This window comes from Spea bombifrons, chromosome 4, assembly GCF_027358695.1.
Source record: "Spea bombifrons isolate aSpeBom1 chromosome 4, aSpeBom1.2.pri, whole genome shotgun sequence".
NCBI lineage: Eukaryota > Metazoa > Chordata > Amphibia > Anura > Pelobatidae > Spea > Spea bombifrons.
Genome location: NC_071090.1, coordinates 67,311,275 through 67,329,509, shown reverse-complemented (window position 1 = coordinate 67,329,509; position 18,235 = coordinate 67,311,275). Strand labels below are relative to the sequence as shown.

General features: G+C 35.5%; 1 protein-coding gene across 1 annotated transcript; it reads left to right on the top strand.

Annotated features, from left to right (window-relative positions):
- Positions 1–781: 781 nt before the first annotated feature.
- On the top strand, positions 782–17,658 carry ITIH2 (inter-alpha-trypsin inhibitor heavy chain 2). Its single transcript, XM_053465404.1, has 21 exons — positions 782–931; positions 2,077–2,130; positions 5,275–5,307; positions 6,314–6,486; positions 6,716–6,820; positions 7,239–7,401; positions 7,893–8,000; positions 8,503–8,628; positions 9,246–9,362; positions 9,614–9,782; positions 10,529–10,654; positions 11,607–11,788; positions 12,153–12,338; positions 12,973–13,112; positions 13,597–13,769; positions 14,431–14,616; positions 15,031–15,144; positions 15,515–15,713; positions 16,393–16,565; positions 16,767–16,878; positions 17,191–17,658. Exons 1-21 carry the CDS (start codon positions 842–844, stop codon positions 17,336–17,338), a joined length of 2,877 nt encoding a protein of 958 aa, XP_053321379.1. The 5' UTR covers positions 782–841; the 3' UTR covers positions 17,339–17,658.
- Positions 17,659–18,235: the final 577 nt, after the last annotated feature.

The window sequence follows — 18,235 nt, the reverse complement described above, 5'->3', positions numbered from 1 at the left end:
CCTTGATCCTCCAATCAGAGGATAGGACCTCAAAGAAAGCGCCACCATATTTAGTATGAAATGGTGGTGCTTTTGGTGACATCCTCTCCCGACTGGAGGATCAGGGAGAGAATGTTATCAGCAGAGCTGCATTTTGGTGGAAGCCACATTTGTTTATTGTAAATACTGCTGGAAGAACTCTATAGTATTCACCAAAAGCAACCGAGCAACTCTACACATTAGCACGTGTTCAACAAAAATGCTGTTTTCAACTGCCATTAAATAGCAGAGCCAATACTAATTGTCAATATTCAAATCATTATCAGTACTAAATAAAATTATTAAATTAACATCTTTATTAAATCTTTATTTCAAAATTTGAAAAGCAATGTATAGAATGTATGTAGGTACATATACCTGTCTGTAGAAGAAATTCGATTCTACTAATGCTTGTATAAGCTCCCCATCTTTAGAACCTCTCTTAAATGTTATGCGTGTGTATGGCCTTATTCCTTGTGATTTTGCACATGGTAGTTTTACTATGTAAAGGCTATGTTCAAAATATAACTTCAAAAAAAAAAAAAAAAAGGAAAGCTATATTTCTACAATCGAAGGCTCCAGTTTATCACCAGTAGATAAAGTAAAACTGTCTGTTTGCACAACCTCTGAGTCCCTGTCCTTTCTTTGACTTGCTTTACCCAACAAATATTTGCTCTGGGTCAGATCAAAGTTTATTATTTTACATTTCTGAGGGAAAAAAAACAGAACTTATAAAATCCATGGTGAACTGGGTTCTGCCTTATTTGAAATACATTTTCCTGTTTGAAGACCAGAGACGATCTCTCTGGCACACAGAGGGAAGATGAAGCTTCCCATATGTGTGCTCCTTGTGCTATTTGCTTCTGAAATCAGAGCTTTTGACGTATTTATAGAAGAGGATCCTGATTCTGCTGTAAGTATGTTGCTGAAAATAATCAGGAATATAACATGATATAATATAATGAGTATGGTACTGTGTTGGTTGGGACCAGGCTTACTATAAACCGTCTAAGTAATAATATTTATTTGGCCATATTTGAACAATTTGATATGCCTATTAAAATGTTTTTTTTCCTAAATGTTTATCACTGGCTGTTATGTGTTATAAATTAGAACTAGTAATGTCCATCTAGTACTGGGTATGATAAGGCCCCTTACAATTTTAGCACCTTAAGTGCTTTATGACATATAAGATTACATCCCATCGACCCAAAGTGAGACAACCAGTTTATCGTATTCTGAAAACATTCATTAGCTATGAAACACAATAATGTTGTAACATAATCCACATCAACTTTTTTTTATTTCTATGTTATCATATACAATAAACTTTCTAAAATGAATCCCAATATTCCATATCTGTATATTCAGAACCAAAATAGCTGATTGGGAAAGCAATCTATCCTTTTTTTCCCAAAAGCTAGAATATAAGTAGGTTTTTCTCTATTTTAATAATTAACAACTAGAATAACCTTTCTTTGGCTTATAAAACAGGATTAGAACATTGGCCCAAAATTTAAAATCTGTGTATCGGGGGGGGGGATTACACTATATGTGCTATAGGGGTCAATGAGAAATCGCCTCCATTAATAATTGGTAATAAAAAACAGATCATTGCTATTTTTATTTTTTTCCCATTATACTTCAGTTCTTTACACTTCAGAATATTTCTCCAGGATGGTTGGAGCTTTTCCCACATGTACATTTTAGTTTAAGGTCCCAGTATTAAAACACATATAAATAATAATCATTTTTAAAAATTGAATATATTATATACAGACTTGATGGTTTCAAGGTTAACTTTGGGTCGTACGTCTGAAGAAATTAAACATTTGTGGAACACTAAATAATGTGGATTCCACATTTTTATTCAACAGTCTCTTGAAGATTTAAAATGCAGGGGCTGGAGGGCATTTAATACAGCTCTTGCTAAGATCTTTGACATAATATTTACCTCTCAAACACTGAAATGTGTATTATTTAAAAAAATTGTAAAGCCCAAAATTTTTTAGTTTTTGTAGAAACTGCTATGTAATATAGAAATGTCATTTCTCTTAGGACCTCAATGACTTTCTGGAAGAGTTGCAGTCCAACATCGGGGAAAGAATTAGGGTATGTGGAAAAATACATTTTTTTACTAAGTACTTAACAGATGGTGTAGGAAATGATATTGTAATGGAGATATTGAGTAATTACTGACCTCTTTCATGGTTTGTACAAATGTAATAACTGTATATGACATAATAATCTGTATAACATAATTTTTGAGTTACCGTCACATCTAAGTCAAAACCACAAGTGGATCCAGCATTGAAAAGCCCATGAGTGTTACTATTATTTTGTTATTTATGTTACAATTAGCTTGTTGTTCAATGTAAGCTGAAGAGACATACAATTGAAAGTAAAACGATCCGGGATTACTATTTAAAATATGATATTGCAAACTAAAAAGTAGAATTAAAGTCCTCTGATAAAGGAAGAACAGGAACAGATTTCTGTGACAGTGACATTATAAAAGGGTAAATCCCATGGATACAAATATTTCTCTCTTCTAGCATCACTGTATACAAAAAATATAGGTAATATAAATGTCATTGTGCTCCAATACTCCCCTTATCGGCAGGCCTAAAGACTCCATTGTTGTCACTTGCATGTCAAACTGTTATTGCCTGGATGATTGAGACTGAGGTATTCCATCGTGTAGCACAAGTCAGTATGACGAGGAGTCCGTAGGTTTGTCTAGTGCATTAGGCCAAAGTAAAAACAGCTAGAACACATTCAAAATACTAATATGCAGTTCCCTGAAAACATGATATTATGCTAACAACTAGAACTGTTTCAAAAAAAGAAAAACAGCACAACTTTTGGAAAGCTTATATAAGTCTGTTGCTGCTTTTGTGGAAGTAAGCAAGTAACTAGATTTTTTATTTTATTTTCAAAATTAGTACTTTACGTCTACCTGCTGACTGATTTTTGACAAATTCTGATGGTTTTCCACTCCTGTGCAAAAATATAGGTTTTTATACTGATGCACAAATGCAGAAAACCACAGTCAAATCATGCTTTTTATTAGCTGAGGGCAGATCAAATATATTGATTGAAAAATAGTATCTTAAGCCCTAGCACATCTTTAAATTCCACTAAGTCTTCAGAACAATAGCTTTTCCTTCATTCATTCTGAACATTCCTCTTGATCTGTACCAGACAAGCACATTGTGAAGGAATGAGTGGAAATTATTAAGTGTGTTGATCACTGATTTTCTTTGCATTACCTTGTTTCCTCTTCTGATATCAGCTAAATAATATCTGGGTTTAAACTACTGTTTATTCTTACTCAAATTGTTGTTGCTAGACATCTTTATATTCCTAATTAGCTTCATTTTTATTTATTTTGTGTATTAATTAAGTGTGTTTATTGCAAAATCTGCAGTGTTCACATTAGTATATTGCCAATTAAGATTGTTTTGTCAAATTTATGAAACAGAAATAAGAAACAGACATTTTTATGTATCACTGTTCAAAAGTCTATAACACATGATAGTTTCCTGAGATACAGCCAGTGCCAGCCCTAAGGTTTCTGTTGTTCTTGGAATCCTAGTCTCCTGGGCTCCTTCCTCAATGGAATTGCTTGCTAACATAGGAGAGAAAGTAGTGGTGGAGCCCAGGCCCAGACTGGCCATGTGGCACATTAGGCAAATTCCCGGTGGGCTGCTGGCCCAAAGTGTCACACACTTGTTGCGTGCGGCCACCGGCTTTGAGCATATAAACGTACATATTCAGATGTCATCAGGTGACCGCTGGCCTTAAAGTGCCAGGGCCGCCTCGCCATTGCCAGTCCAGCCCTAGTGGAGCCCTTGCCTTAGGCAGACACAGAGTTTGCATCAATAGCTACAGCCTTTGTAGCCTTTAAGGATCTACATCTTAAGGAAATCCTTTCCGTGGGACTTGCACATACTGTGACCTATAAGGAAATTAATTTTAATGTAATTGCACTTTTGGGTATATTTTATATTTTTAGTAATCATCTGTTTAAATGCTTAAAGTTATATTCTTCTACTGAATCAAAATATGTTTGTGTTGTAATTTTGAAACCCAGTTTACATACATATTTAGAAAGTATATTCGAAAGTATTTGCTTTATTTGCAATTATTGTAAAAATGTTTATTAGCTTTTTATATTTTAAACAAGATTAAATAAACAATAGTGCTTGAAAACAATATTATATGAATCCATAAGTAATCCACAGTGGTTCAACTCCCCACCATTCCCAGTTTTTAACGGCCATTAAAGATTAATGTCAAGTTCATTGTCATAGGAAACAATGGGCATTTAATTTGCAGTAAGAGAGAAGAAAAATGAAATGGCTTATCGGTACATGCAGTGCACGGAAGGATAGTTGTCTAAACTAATTGTTATGTTGGTGTTTTCTTTGCTATATGTGTTTCTGAACTCTACTTCCCCAACAACAATAAACAATCTGTTGAAAATCCAGAATTCACCAGAAAATATTTAGTACAAAATGTAACAGCTAGTCAAATAATATTATCTCAATTATCACACGTTTTAACTATAATTAATTATTCACTGGGTGTCGAGGCATTGAAGAAATCTCATGTGTTATACAGTTCTAGATAATCTCTTTCTCCTAGGACTTTTATAAAGAAATATAAAGTCAATGATTGAAATCACAACTCTCCTGCAAACTCTCCTGGTGAATAGACCACAACATAGTCCCACAATAAGGTTTTGTGGATAGTGTTATGGTGCTATAGAAATCATAGACCAGCTCCATGTGTCGTCACCATATAAAGAGTTGGTCAATACTTATTTTGACAGAACTTTCAGATACTTGGCTAGTAAATGCTGGCAATTAATAAAGCAGAGGAAAAAAAGGTCACGGAGATCATGTAATCGTAACAATGAGCTGGTCAGTGTTGGGTTTCGTTTTTTAATATGTCCTGCTGAACATCAGTGTTGCAATGAGCAAGACCACAGTGTTGGTGATATGTTCTAGTAAAGAGATCATAAATAAATTAAGAGGTACTGCAGAAACAAACAAAAAATGTATGTAGCCTTGGGCTAGTGGTGTGTCTTAAAATGCTGTCTGTCAATTATAAGTCAGTATATTGTATGTGTACATTTTATAGAAATACTACATATTTTTTTCTTTTCTTTTTTCCTGTTTGCTTTTTTTTATATATGAACAATATGAAAAATTTAATTCATAATTTTCCTTTTTTTTTTTTTTTTTTTAGAGGAGTGCAAACGGTGAAGATGAAGGACAAGAGGTAGGTGTCTGCTGAACATGCAAGGTCACAGCTAGATAACCATTAGCAGTGTGCTTCTGTGACTGGTAGGTCACTCACCTGCTATATGAAAGAACAAGAAAACATGGTTAAGGTTATCAGACATCCATTAGGCCTGGTGGGAACATCCATGTTTGTTAGGTAAATGTTTAAATAATAATGTTTATAGTAAATGTATTCATCCTATACACATCTACAGATGCTGTGTAGCATTGACCCTCTCTGCATTAGGTTAGGTTAACACTAACTGGACAAATATCGTCTATTTCGCCATTAAAGTACTATGTCCTTAAACAGTAATTTAGAATAAATATATTATTACCTCATATGCTCCACTTGACCAAGTTTGGGATTAGATATTTTGACCTTCAACCAGAAATCATTTTTAGCTATTTTAGCTATTAAAGAAGCAGTACAATTTATAACAACCACAAGCTTTATGCTCACACCTATTTGTAAAAAGAAATTAGTTAACTTGTTTTGTCCACGTCCCTGGATCCCTTTATTTCTTTTTGTAAAATGTTTAGGAATGACTCCAGTAGTCTGGGTCCATAGAGGTTTTGGGATGAGAATGTGGTCTCATGTCCTTTACAACCACGTTTTTATAATTTAAGCACTCAAACTAAAATATTTTTTTTTTAATCTTTATCAATATGTATTGAAATATTATCATTTTGACACAAGCACCTTGGTTATAAATACATTTATAATGTATGGTTGCGTAATATCACTATACCATATTATGTACATTGTTCCACTAAATTAGATTAAATAGATGTCCAAACGCGGGGTTAAGACATTATCATTGCAACACAAACACTTTGTGCATTTTAAGGTTATGTTGGCCATTGGTTCATATTTAACATTAAAAAATAGTAATATCTATAAAGAATCATATAGAGAATAAAGGCTGAACTACCCTTTACTATCCATCTCTACTAGACACTTAATAAGCGCCGGTAATTTTATGTATGTTTTTTCATAATAGGTTCTTTCAACGGATTCAGTCACCCTATACAGCTATAAAGTTGAATCCACCATCACATCGCATTTTGCCAATACCATGATAAAAAGCAAAGTTGTGAATAATGCCAAACATGCACAGAACCTTGTGTTTGATATCCAGATTCCTAAAGGAGCTTTCATCAATAACTTTACTATGTGAGTCTATATGTTTATTATCGTTTTTCATGTAGTCTTTGTTTAGTGAGTTATTTTAAAACTTGATGATTCTAGAGATGACCCCCATTTAGCTAAAATTCTCAGGAGATTATAGAATGAAGACATCACTATTTTGCATTATACTCAATTTTGCACTTTATACGTTATGTAATTGTAAAATTTAATTTGATCTGTATTAATAATCTTTTTGTGGGTGTTTACCATTTAGGAATGTCAACGGAATCACGTTTAGTGGATCAATTAAGGAGAAGACAGTAGCAAGAAATTTGTATTCTAAGGCGAGGGCAAGAGGCAAGGCAGCTGGATTAATGAGGTATGCATGAGCATTTTATTACTAATATTGTGAGTATGTTAAAATGTACAATGTTTAATGTACAATCAGCTCTGTGGATTGTTTTAAGTCATTGATCATTCACTGCCCTAAATGAGTTCTCTTTGACAACCAAGGTGGTTTATGTCACCTTCCATCTCCAAGGGGATATCAAGTTACATGGGAGCCCCATAAGTAAGAAGAAAAAAGTAAATGTATTTGAAAAAAATAATGGGGGTCACCAGGACCCTTATGAACCAAGGGCGTGACAATCACCTCCACTCTTCCATCAGCATTTTGGAAGCTCTAGGGCCAAGTTCGAATGCAGCGTCCACGGCATCTGTTGATGCTGGAGAAGCAATTCTGTTTCCTGTGCTATATGCCTAAATTGAATCATTCTCTACATTTGTGCAATTGACAGGACCAATTCTCTTGATATGGAAAACTTTAAAGCTGAGTTGAATGTGCCCAGTGGGACCAAGGTTGAGTTTGAAATCCATTACCAAGAAATCATCCGTCGGAATTTGGGAGTTTACGAGCACGTCCTATATCTTCAGCCTGGTAGACTGGCAAAACATTTTGAGGTGAGACAGTAAGCCAATGGTAAAAATCATGCTGGATACACAAGATTACTTTCCTCATAAAATGCAAGAGGAGTTGCATGGAATATCTTTTATATGGCTAATATGAGTTGGTAGTAGCCTCATCAACCCTCATGACATGCTCTACCCATGTTTGACCATCTCCTCCCCATGTTTGTCCATGTTCCATTAAATTCTTGTGTATTCTCCACCTGCCAAATTAATTTGTGGTTTTTTTTGGGGGGGGGGCAGTTTCTTTGTACCTTTAGGTCTTTTTGATTTAAATACAGCCATGTAACAGTTGTGGCCACAAGTCACTGTAGTTATGTGATATATATAACTCTAAAATCACATGATACAAGGTTTTAATACAAAACTGTGCTTTTGATTTCATTGTCTAATTTGGGAATCCATACTTCTAAAGGGATAGGTGAGTACACAAATGTCTGCTATTAGTTTCAATAAACGGTCTCACGGCTGTTTCTGTTCTCCAGGTGGACGTCTATATCTCCGAGCCGCAGGGGATTAGCTTTGTGAATGTGCCAAAAACCATTACGCCAGAATTTGCAAGCCTTATACACACTACCAAAGGTGATAAGAAGGTAACGTGAAGTTAACTAATAATTTGAATATTTGTGATGGGGCTTTGTATGCTAGAAAGTAATATTTTTTTTATTTCTGAATCTAAATTGTCCATTAAAACATTTATGAATTCTTAAAACCTATGAAATGCTATAATACGTTGATTCCATAATTAATTAAACAGACAGTAAAGTCAGCATGATAATACAATCCATTCCTCCCAGCCACCATTTTATTAAGTCAACACTCCAAATCACATTCTCTCCCGTCTACATTAGATTATTCCAATAACATTACTTCACCAGGTACCGTGTTACATGTCTTTGAGCCATCATTCATTGTATCATCTCTTCTCCCATCTCACAAAACAGCAGTGCACACAGTAATATCCTCCAACTCCATCTCTTATTTGGTTTTCCTTGAAAGGGGCATGGTGGTCAACCTGATGTTAACACAAACTGCTAATTATTCTTTATTATTTTTATTTATTATTGTTTTTTTATTTATTTTTTGTTATACAAGGCTCACATTTCTTTCAAGCCAACTGTGGATCAGCAGCGTTCATGTAATGTTTGTTCCACTACAGCTGTAGATGGGAAGCTTGTGGTGAAATACGATGTCCAAAGAGAACAAAGCACCAATCTTCAGGTAAAGCATGTGTTGTGAAGAAGCAGTTGAAGAAGAACTCTACACTTGTTTGGCAGTGTGGCTATAAATGGCATTCATCTATGAACTTTGAGATAGTAGATTATTAGGGCCCCATACTGAGGCCTTAAAGGCTTCCTAACATTGCGGATTATAGTTTTTTTTTTGCAATCTCCATATGCATACACAGCATGTGATGGGACATTGTATAGCACTGTGTAGGCAAGCATGCACCCAAAGTCCAGCCAACTACTGTGTGAATGTCACCAAAATCCAATAACCAGGTGTTCATACTTATACCTTGGAACTTCACCATTCAATCCCAAAATCTGAGTCTAAATTATAATTTATTTGCACTTTAAGAAATTACTGTTTTTTGGTAGGAAACCCAGTGTTCCTTATGAAACAGGATCACAATTAGGTTTTGTTTATTTAATGCATTTAAAATACAGTTCTTGACTTTTTATGGAAATTCACCAATTCAATAAAGTGATAATTTAGGACAATAAACTATAATTAAATAAAATTAGTCGTATAGTAAGTATTCCATGTCTGCATTTGCTTTAGGCAAAGAATTAGAAGGGATTTCAGGCAACGGTTCTTCCTTTCTCACCCTTTAGGTGTTCAACGGTTATTTCCTCCATTTCTTTGCTCCTGAGAACTTGCCTCCTCTTCCAAAGAATATTTTGTTTGTTATTGATGTCAGTGGTTCAATGTGGGGGCTGAAGATGAAACAGGTAAGAAAATAAATATTGGGACATGGTGCAATAAGGCAGTTAGGCACTAGTCACTGTAATTCTTCATATGTTTGACACATTCTCCTACTCTTGTCGTCCTATTTTTTTATTTGGTTGTAACCTTATCCTCATATCAATATGCTAGATAAAATACAAGTCGAACAGCTGCCCCAAGTTCTAGATCTCAGGGCTTGGTGAATACATACACACTCAACTATGCTCAAGTATTAATCTACTGTATCTCCTATCAGACAGTTGAAGCCATGAAAACTATTTTGGAAGACCTGCGTCCTGATGACCAATTCAGCATTATTGATTTCAACCACAACATTCGATGTTGGAAAGATGAGCTCGTTTATGCTTCTACCGTTGAAAAAGAAGATGCTAAGCAATATATCCAAAGAATTCAACCAAATGGAGGTAGGCGGTAAAAAATGAAATGTATTTCTCACTCATTAATTGGCTATTGTAGTTGTGATATAACAAGTTATTGGTCAAATATGAAAACATAGATGGCGGTCTCATGGAAATAGTAACTGGGAATGAAATGGTCAGCATTTATTAAGATAAATGTTTCAAAATCCTCCCTACTGTGCCTGGCTAACTAAAATCTATTGGACTTTTTTAATAAGAATATGGATAAGGATAAACTATTTTTTTTCGATATTTTTCAATCTTTCTGTCGCAGTACATACTCTCCCACATTAACAGCTAATATTTCACAAGAATTGTGTGTTTTGTCCACTTAAATGCAGTAGTACAAAAAGTGTGTTATTTTGATTGATACATGTTTATATTTAATTATAGTAATATAATAATGCAATATAATAAACATTATTTAATAAAAATGCTTCCTGTTTAGAGAGCTTATGTAAATAGACCTAGATTTACTACCCTTTTTTTAAAGTATTCATACCTAATATACCTCAATAAAAAAATGTCTGCAGACCCCTATACTCACCGTACGACAGCACATATCGTACCCCCCCCCCTTTTATTATACCGGAAAAGTACTGTAAAGTAGTAAAAAAATCTTGTACCGCTACAATAAATACAAATATACAAACAGACATACAATACAGACATACAATACATGACAAGGCTATAGATCTTGAGCACATTGGAAGAACTAGCAATTCAGCTGTTATATTGTTATTTTTCATCAGGTACCAACATCAATGAGGCTCTTCTCCGAGCAATATTTATATTGAAAGAAGCCAGCAATCTCGGGATGTTGGAGTCTAACTCAGTCTCTCTAATTATTTTGGTGTCAGACGGTGATCCCACTGTGGGTAAGAATTATCAGTTTTGCTGAGAATGATCAGTTTTAAATAAATGTATAACATAAGAAGAGTGGCACACCAATAGTTAAATAGAACTATATCAGATCAAGTGCCTGGATAATGAAATGGTGCAGATACCACCACCTGTGCCCAACCGGAATACAAGTCATACGATATAGAAAAGGGAGTCGCACTCAGAAGAAAAACAAAAAATAATTAACTACGTTAAAAATAATAGTAGTGACATCAGTGACATCATGACATCACATCGCTATGTGAAACTCACAACTGTGCAACAAGCATGTGCATAACTAACACATATTACGGGTATATAGTGGCCCCAATATTATACTTCAATGGAGAAACAGCAAAGGTATATAATTTGTCTAATATATATAACCAGGGCCGGCCCAAGGCAAAATGCCGCCTGGGGCGAATTTTAAAATGCCCCCCCCCTGTACTTACCTTTCAGCAGTCCTGCGGCGAGTCTCCCTGTTCAGTCTCGGTGCCGGCTTGTAATGCTGAGCACCGGAAATCTTCCGCCACTCAGCATTACAAGCCGGCACCGAGACCGCCCCTTCAAAAGTGCTGCCTGGAGCGGTTGCCCCACTCGGCTCCATTGTCGGGCCGGCCCTGTATATAACGTTTAAATAGGTGTCCATGGAGAGCCCCTGTACCTGCATTCCTATTCTTTCCATACCCAAGAATCGCAATTGTGAAACAGTTAACCTCTAGAAAATGTTTTAACAAATACAGTACAGTACATTTATAGTCAGTCTGGCCATTAATGTATTTCGTCCCCTTTCTAGGATGGACGAAATCTCTAACTATAATGACACTGTTGCAATTTCAACAAGACCACATGGTTAAATGAATGGTTAAATTAATGTTTCTGACTTTATAAAGTCAAATATTTATCAGCTAATAGGGTATATATTAAAATCATACTTGTTTTCTTTAGGTGAACTGAAATTATCCAAAATTCAGAAGAACGTGAAGGCAAATAACAGAGATGACTTCTCGCTACACTCCCTCGGTATTGGATTCGATGTGGACTATGATTTCTTAGAAAGACTGTCCCAAGAGAATAATGGAATGGCTCAAAGGATTTATGGAAACAAGGACACTGCTTCGCAACTAAAGGTGTTTATTATAGGATTTATTACTTAGTAATGTTAAATATGGTAGAATATATTCTTTGATGTATTCCGCACATCACTTTGGGAACTCAGTTACCTGTTGATTTAGTTAGATAGTTTCAAGACATTCTGACATCTGTAAAGTTATTAACTTCCTTCAGCAAGACCTTACTGAGGATGACGGGTATCACAGATGCAAAACAGATCCAACCTATGGTAGAGGAACGTGACCATTTGTGATTGATTTACATTCTGATATCCCATGTGTTTGTTGAATGGTTGTGACATCATCATCATGCAGTGTTGTATACATAGTTAATATTGTGCAAAAAGTGGTTTAATTGCCTTTCACTTCTTTTAACTTTCAGGAATTCTACAGAAAAGTTTCCACTCCTCTACTTAAGAACATTATCTTTAACTATCCATTGAATGGCATCACAGATGTGACTCAGAACAGTTTTCACAATTATTTTGGAGGAGACGAGATTGTTGTAGCTGGTAAATTGAAACCTGAAAGTGTGTCACCCTTACAAAGCATGGTCCAAGCCACTTCTGTAAGTATTTTAATGACTTGCTAATCAAATAATATTGTTTATATGTCAGGTTGTTTAAACATAGTTATTTTCCAAGCACCCATCTCATTAACATACTGGAGTTGAATTATTGATAATATATTTCACAATAGAATTTTGAGAAAACTAGTATTGTCTGGCTGACAGTACTAGTCAGGTGGGACTTGATACCTAACTAATGTTCTCTGGCTGCTCCCGCTGCTCCCGCAGTGAATAATTCTTACTTTGGCTCACAAATGAGATCTAGTTGATGTCACCTCTATAGATCATGGTGACAATCATGTTACTCACTTCATGAGCAATCAGTCGCTGTTGTGCCCATTTTTCAGTGATCAATGAAGCTGTACCTCACTGAGAAACACTTCTAGTTCACAATCTCATGGGGCAATTGGCGAGTTGGATCTGCCCGCTTGCAGAGACAGGAACATGGAGGGGTCATCTAACATGATGTGTGGTGGTGTGAATGTATGTGTAAATAAGTGTGTTAGAGTTTGTATGCAGGTGTGTGTACACTTGCAAGTGTGTGGCCTAGTCAGATGTCCCACTGTATGCTCCACTGGCAGCTGCGTTCTAGAATTAACTCGTTTTATTCATTTATTCATTGTATAATTTTTAGGCAAATGCAGATCTACTTTTTGACACCATAACCGAAGTGGAAGCTCTTAATGAATTCTTTGCAGAGACTAAGCATGCATTCCCTGACTTTGCCAAGCAATACTGGGCCCAGCTTACAATAAACCAGCTTTTAGCTGAGAGGTAGGTTACACTACAGCCACATTACTTAAATAGGGGGCTCTAAGCATTGGTTTTACTCTATTGATATAGTGTACAAAATATTTATTATGCAGTGAGACATTGGCGAGATTTATGACCATTGAGATTGCCAATGTTATTCTCTACTATAATTAACTTGAAAATGAGGAGCATTCATTTAACAAAGCTATACACATCAATAAAAGAACATTCTGCAAAGCATTTCAGTATTATGTCTTCTAATGTTCACATATACAGGTTTGTGTATGCATATACAGTATTTAGGTTAAATATGTGCTCCTTTTTGTTTTGCATATGCTATACATGATCACAGGAGTCAAATAATCACAGCTCTTGGATTTATACAGCTAATCTAAAAGAGAGAATCAAATAATTTCCAGGGCAATAAGGAAGATCAGAGTTGCCTAAGCCATTTCACTTTGGCTTTTGAAGGTGGAAATTTAACTATCCTGTTTTTTTCCTACAGGAACATGGCTTCTACAGCTGAGGGGAAGAGAAACATTACAAGGTCAATCCTTCAGCTATCCATTGATCACCACTTCGTTACCCCATTCACCTCCCTGCTGATAGAGAGTGAAAATGGAAACGAGAGGATGCTGGCCGATTCTCCAAAAGACCCCAGAGGAGGCTGCTGTCAAAGTCAGTGTTTCATTACACAAAGAAATGTATTTTCCGGAACACATATACGTCAGATAGCATTCTCTATTTCCATAGCGAGGGCATGATATATTCAAGTCTGCACACATAGAAAAGCTAATGTTAACAATAATGTGTAGACAGAAGCATGGTAGCAGCATCTGAAACCCTAACCAACTGGAACACAAACAATTGTATTATTTTATACATCTTATTTACTAAATTGAGAATTTAGGTAAGTTAGTAACAGTCTTACTTATTTCAGATATATTGGTTGCATGTATTAACACCAGACCTCACTAGAATTAAAGCTTTTCAGATGTTGGCGTGTGGGCCTTGTGCCAAGTGTTTCCAAACCACCCAACCCGCTGCCATTGAGATCAGTTCACCCATTCTATTTCTCTGATACAAAGTATAGGCCATTACGGAATGTATGTCTGATGAGACATCTCAAACATGACAGGTAAACTTTTAGAACTACATTTTAATTCCACATATTCCAAATATTCACATAAATTAGTGATATCTCCATTTAAATTTTTATCCATTGATTAATGCACACCGAAATTGAATATATATATATATATATATATATATATATATATATATATATATATACACTGTGGTTTTAAAATGTTACATCTCTCCTGTTTTCTTGGAACAGCTTTGATTTTAGGTAAAACAGTTCAGTCTCAGCCTATGCAGTCATTCCTTTTATCAACACCAGTACCGGCTTCTGAAGCTCAAGAGGCTGCCACGCATATAATGATTATCAGCAAATCTGCAATGGAATCACAAATGCAGCTCGGAATAACGGAGCCAATTCCAGAGGCAAAGAAAATTGTTAGAGGTAGTGTTTCTTTCCTCAAATCTTCTATTAGCTTTGTTTTCTTTAAAATTAAAAAAAAAAAAAAAAAAAAAAAATGAGGGCAAGTCTGGGTTAAATGTCTGTACAATTAATTTTGCTTGTATTCCAATACCCCAGGTTGGGAAAATTCTCAGATCTTACTGTTATCATCCCTGCAGTAAGGAAGCATTAAAAAAAAAACTTTTTGTACAGCCAACAAAAGCAACCTTTGCTGTAACATTGCTGGTAAAGGAAGGCTTAATGTTAACAAGATGTGACAATACTGTGGAGACCCTCTATAAGATCTGGCTGTTATGTTTTCCCACCACTGGACATACAAAAGTAGAAGACGGGTTGGCACAGTAAGACAGGATGATCTGTTTGACAATGCTTAATATCGATGCCTTTGTGTTCTAGTTGATGGCGATCCACATTTCATCATAAGTTTGCCAGTAAGTCAACTAGACGTCTGCTTTAATATTGACTCTCAACCTGGGACTATGCTAAACTTGGTATCAGATCCTGAATTAGGTAAGACCTAATGCCGTGTGTTTTCTCAATATGTTAAATGTATGTCTTTAGATATTAACATAAATCATTTCTGTAAGAAATATTGGTCCTTGAAAGAGGACCTTACTAAAAAAGCACAAATTCTTTCATTTATGATGTTCTTGTACCTACTTCCTAATATTGCAAGACCTGCCATAATGTACCAGGCTCTTAAAAATGAATTAGCTTTCTTGTTTAGTATTGATCTTACTCCTAAACACAAGTATCTAATCAATGTTATATGTATATGAGAAAAAATACTGTGGTATCTCAATTAAACTCTTGGTCTCTTGGTCTCTTGATTAGTAAAAAAAACTATTAAAATATTTTATTTCTGTAATGTTTTACATAGGCATTGCAATGAATGGGAAAATAATTTCTGCCAAAAAGGTCAAAGATGGAAAACTGGACTCCTATTTTGGCACAATTGGCATGTATTTTAAGCAGCAGAACATGAAGATTGAGATCAGCACAGAGAAAATAACTGTGAAAGATGAGTCCTACAGCCGCGTAATGTCCTGGTCTGAGTCCAGCAGTATGATGATCAATAGGTGGGTTTGGATTAAAAGCAAACTTAGCGTAATATGACTGGCCATTTTTCGGGATATTTGAAAACTAGATATACATGTACATGTATGCAAGTGGGCCTGCGATGTCCCTTTTGAAGGTAAAAGCATGATAATTGAGTAGATTAGAGGCACTATGCTTCTGACTACTCTCTACCCATTTATTAACTCTCGGGCACGTTTCTAGTTATAGTCTGCCTAACCATGCCGCCAAGTGATAACCGTTTCTTGAGAAAAATGAAATTGAATCCTTTTAACTTCAGTAGTGTCAGTCGCCAGTGGCTTACCCTGATATTCAACCTAGTTTGCCGTTAAAGTTACACTATTGTCCAAACATTGCTCATACTGTCAAAAACCTGCATTGGGCTTCATTTGCCCATATTTGCTCTTTGTAAACAATATTGCTGTGGGATCCACATGTCGCTATTTTTATGATGTCTCTGGCTTCTTCTAACCTAGTACCAGTCTTGATTGGTTGATAAAAAAATTTGGTAAACATTAGGCATACAAAATGTGTACTGATTAACTACTAAGCCATGCCATCAGACTGCCACGTGAATTATTGTTTTGCAGTCCACCATTATGCTCGTCCTACTCAATTCAGAGACAAAGCTTCTTGGGTAGGAGAAGAACAATCACAAGTTTTTTTATGTTCAATTTGTAGTCTCACTCTGAGTGTAAAGAAGAACAGCAATATCACCATTACAGTGAATGAACATCTGTCCTTCCTGGTTGTATTGCACCGTGTCTGGAAGAATCACCCTGTCAATGTAGACTTCCTTGGTCTATATGTTCCTTTTAATAGCAAGTTCTCCACTTCCGTTCATGGCTTAATAGGTAAAGCTTTCATATGTACCCTTTACAATATACAACTTTGCACAGGGACTACGGTTTACTGGGGTTATGTATAAAAAAGTAATAACAAATAGTCAAATGGTAGCAATTCTATATTTTTACTGAATCAGCAATGCAATTGGCTATTATGATTTGCGTAACATGTTATTTTTCAAGTGTATGAACCCTATGTTGTGTGTTTAGGCCAGTTTATGAATGAACCAGAAGTCAGTATCTATGACACGAGACCTGGAACGGACTCACAGAAGCCTATAGCCACAATGAACGTTAAAGGCGAGACTCTTACTGTCACAAGGTGAGTTCTAGCACTAGTGCAGACTATACTTTGCTATGCAAGAGCTATCTAGCAAGGGTGTCCTGGCAGCTTCTTCTGATGTTCAGGATTGAACTGAGCAGCAACTTGTCCATGTCCAACCTGTCCATGCCTTCGGCACGTAAAGGTTGTGAGGCTGAATCTGTTCATGGAGAATAATAACAAACTGTGTTGAAAAATAAAGGATTAAGGAAGTTATTCTTTGAGGACTCAATTCACTTTGCACCAAATATAAATGTGGAGCTGAAATATGCTAATTAACGTGTTTGTTTGATGTTAATTTTCTTTTTGCAGAGGTATGCAGAAGGAGTATCAGTCGAACAATGTTTTAGGAACCAATGTCCCTTGCTGGTTTGTACACAACAACGGGAAAGGTTTCATTGATGGACATTACAAGGACTACATTGTCCCACATCTCTACAGCTTCCTTAAGCGCCCTTGAAGTGGTTTACCTGCTAAGAAAAAAAGGGAAGGAAGAAATAAAGAATTCTATTTTATTGTATGCCTATTTCATAGGGTAAATGTTTCCTAAATATACATAACCAGCCTTATATAAAACAGCGTGCAACGTATAAGCTATGAATATATTTCTAGAAGGAGCCTCCATGTTTCAAATTGAAATGCCAAACAACTTAGACTCCTGTGTCTGAGTGTAGCTCGTGACCCTCTACCAATTAGAGGTCAAGGAAAGAGTGGTCTATCATATTCACTGAACTGTATACACTTCCAATCAATATTAATAAACATAGCAACGTTGTGTGATTTGTGTGTTAAATGCGTTTCCTTCAGTTCTTCGTTTAGAACTGGTCAAGACTTAAAGTTGGGTGGAAGATTAAACAATGTTAGAAAATACTTCTGTACAGAATATATAGTGTATCAAAATAGGAAGCAGAATTTTCTTTTTATTTAGCCCATTAAAAGTCATGAAAATGTAATTTACACAACTTGACACCTTTAGTTTTACAACATCCTTTCATTATATTTTCACCTCACAAGCCAGAACAATGCAAATGTGGTAAAAACTAAAATATTTTATATTAAAAGGATATATAAATCCCTACCTCTCAATTTTAAACGCTACAATGTTAAACCAATTATGGGATTCTATTTTTTAATATAAAAATGGCTAGAAAGGTGATAATGGGAAGAAAAAAAATAACACACACACACAGTGAGCCCTTTCTGCTCTTTGCTTATAACGGCTTTTAAATAAGCCTTAGTGATATTTTACTTAGGTATCGGTTCGTATTCAAAAATACCACAGTGAGTTCAATGCATTAGATGATTAGCAAAGCAACAAAAACTTGTATTAAATTGCTTCCATCAAAAAAAAAACCCA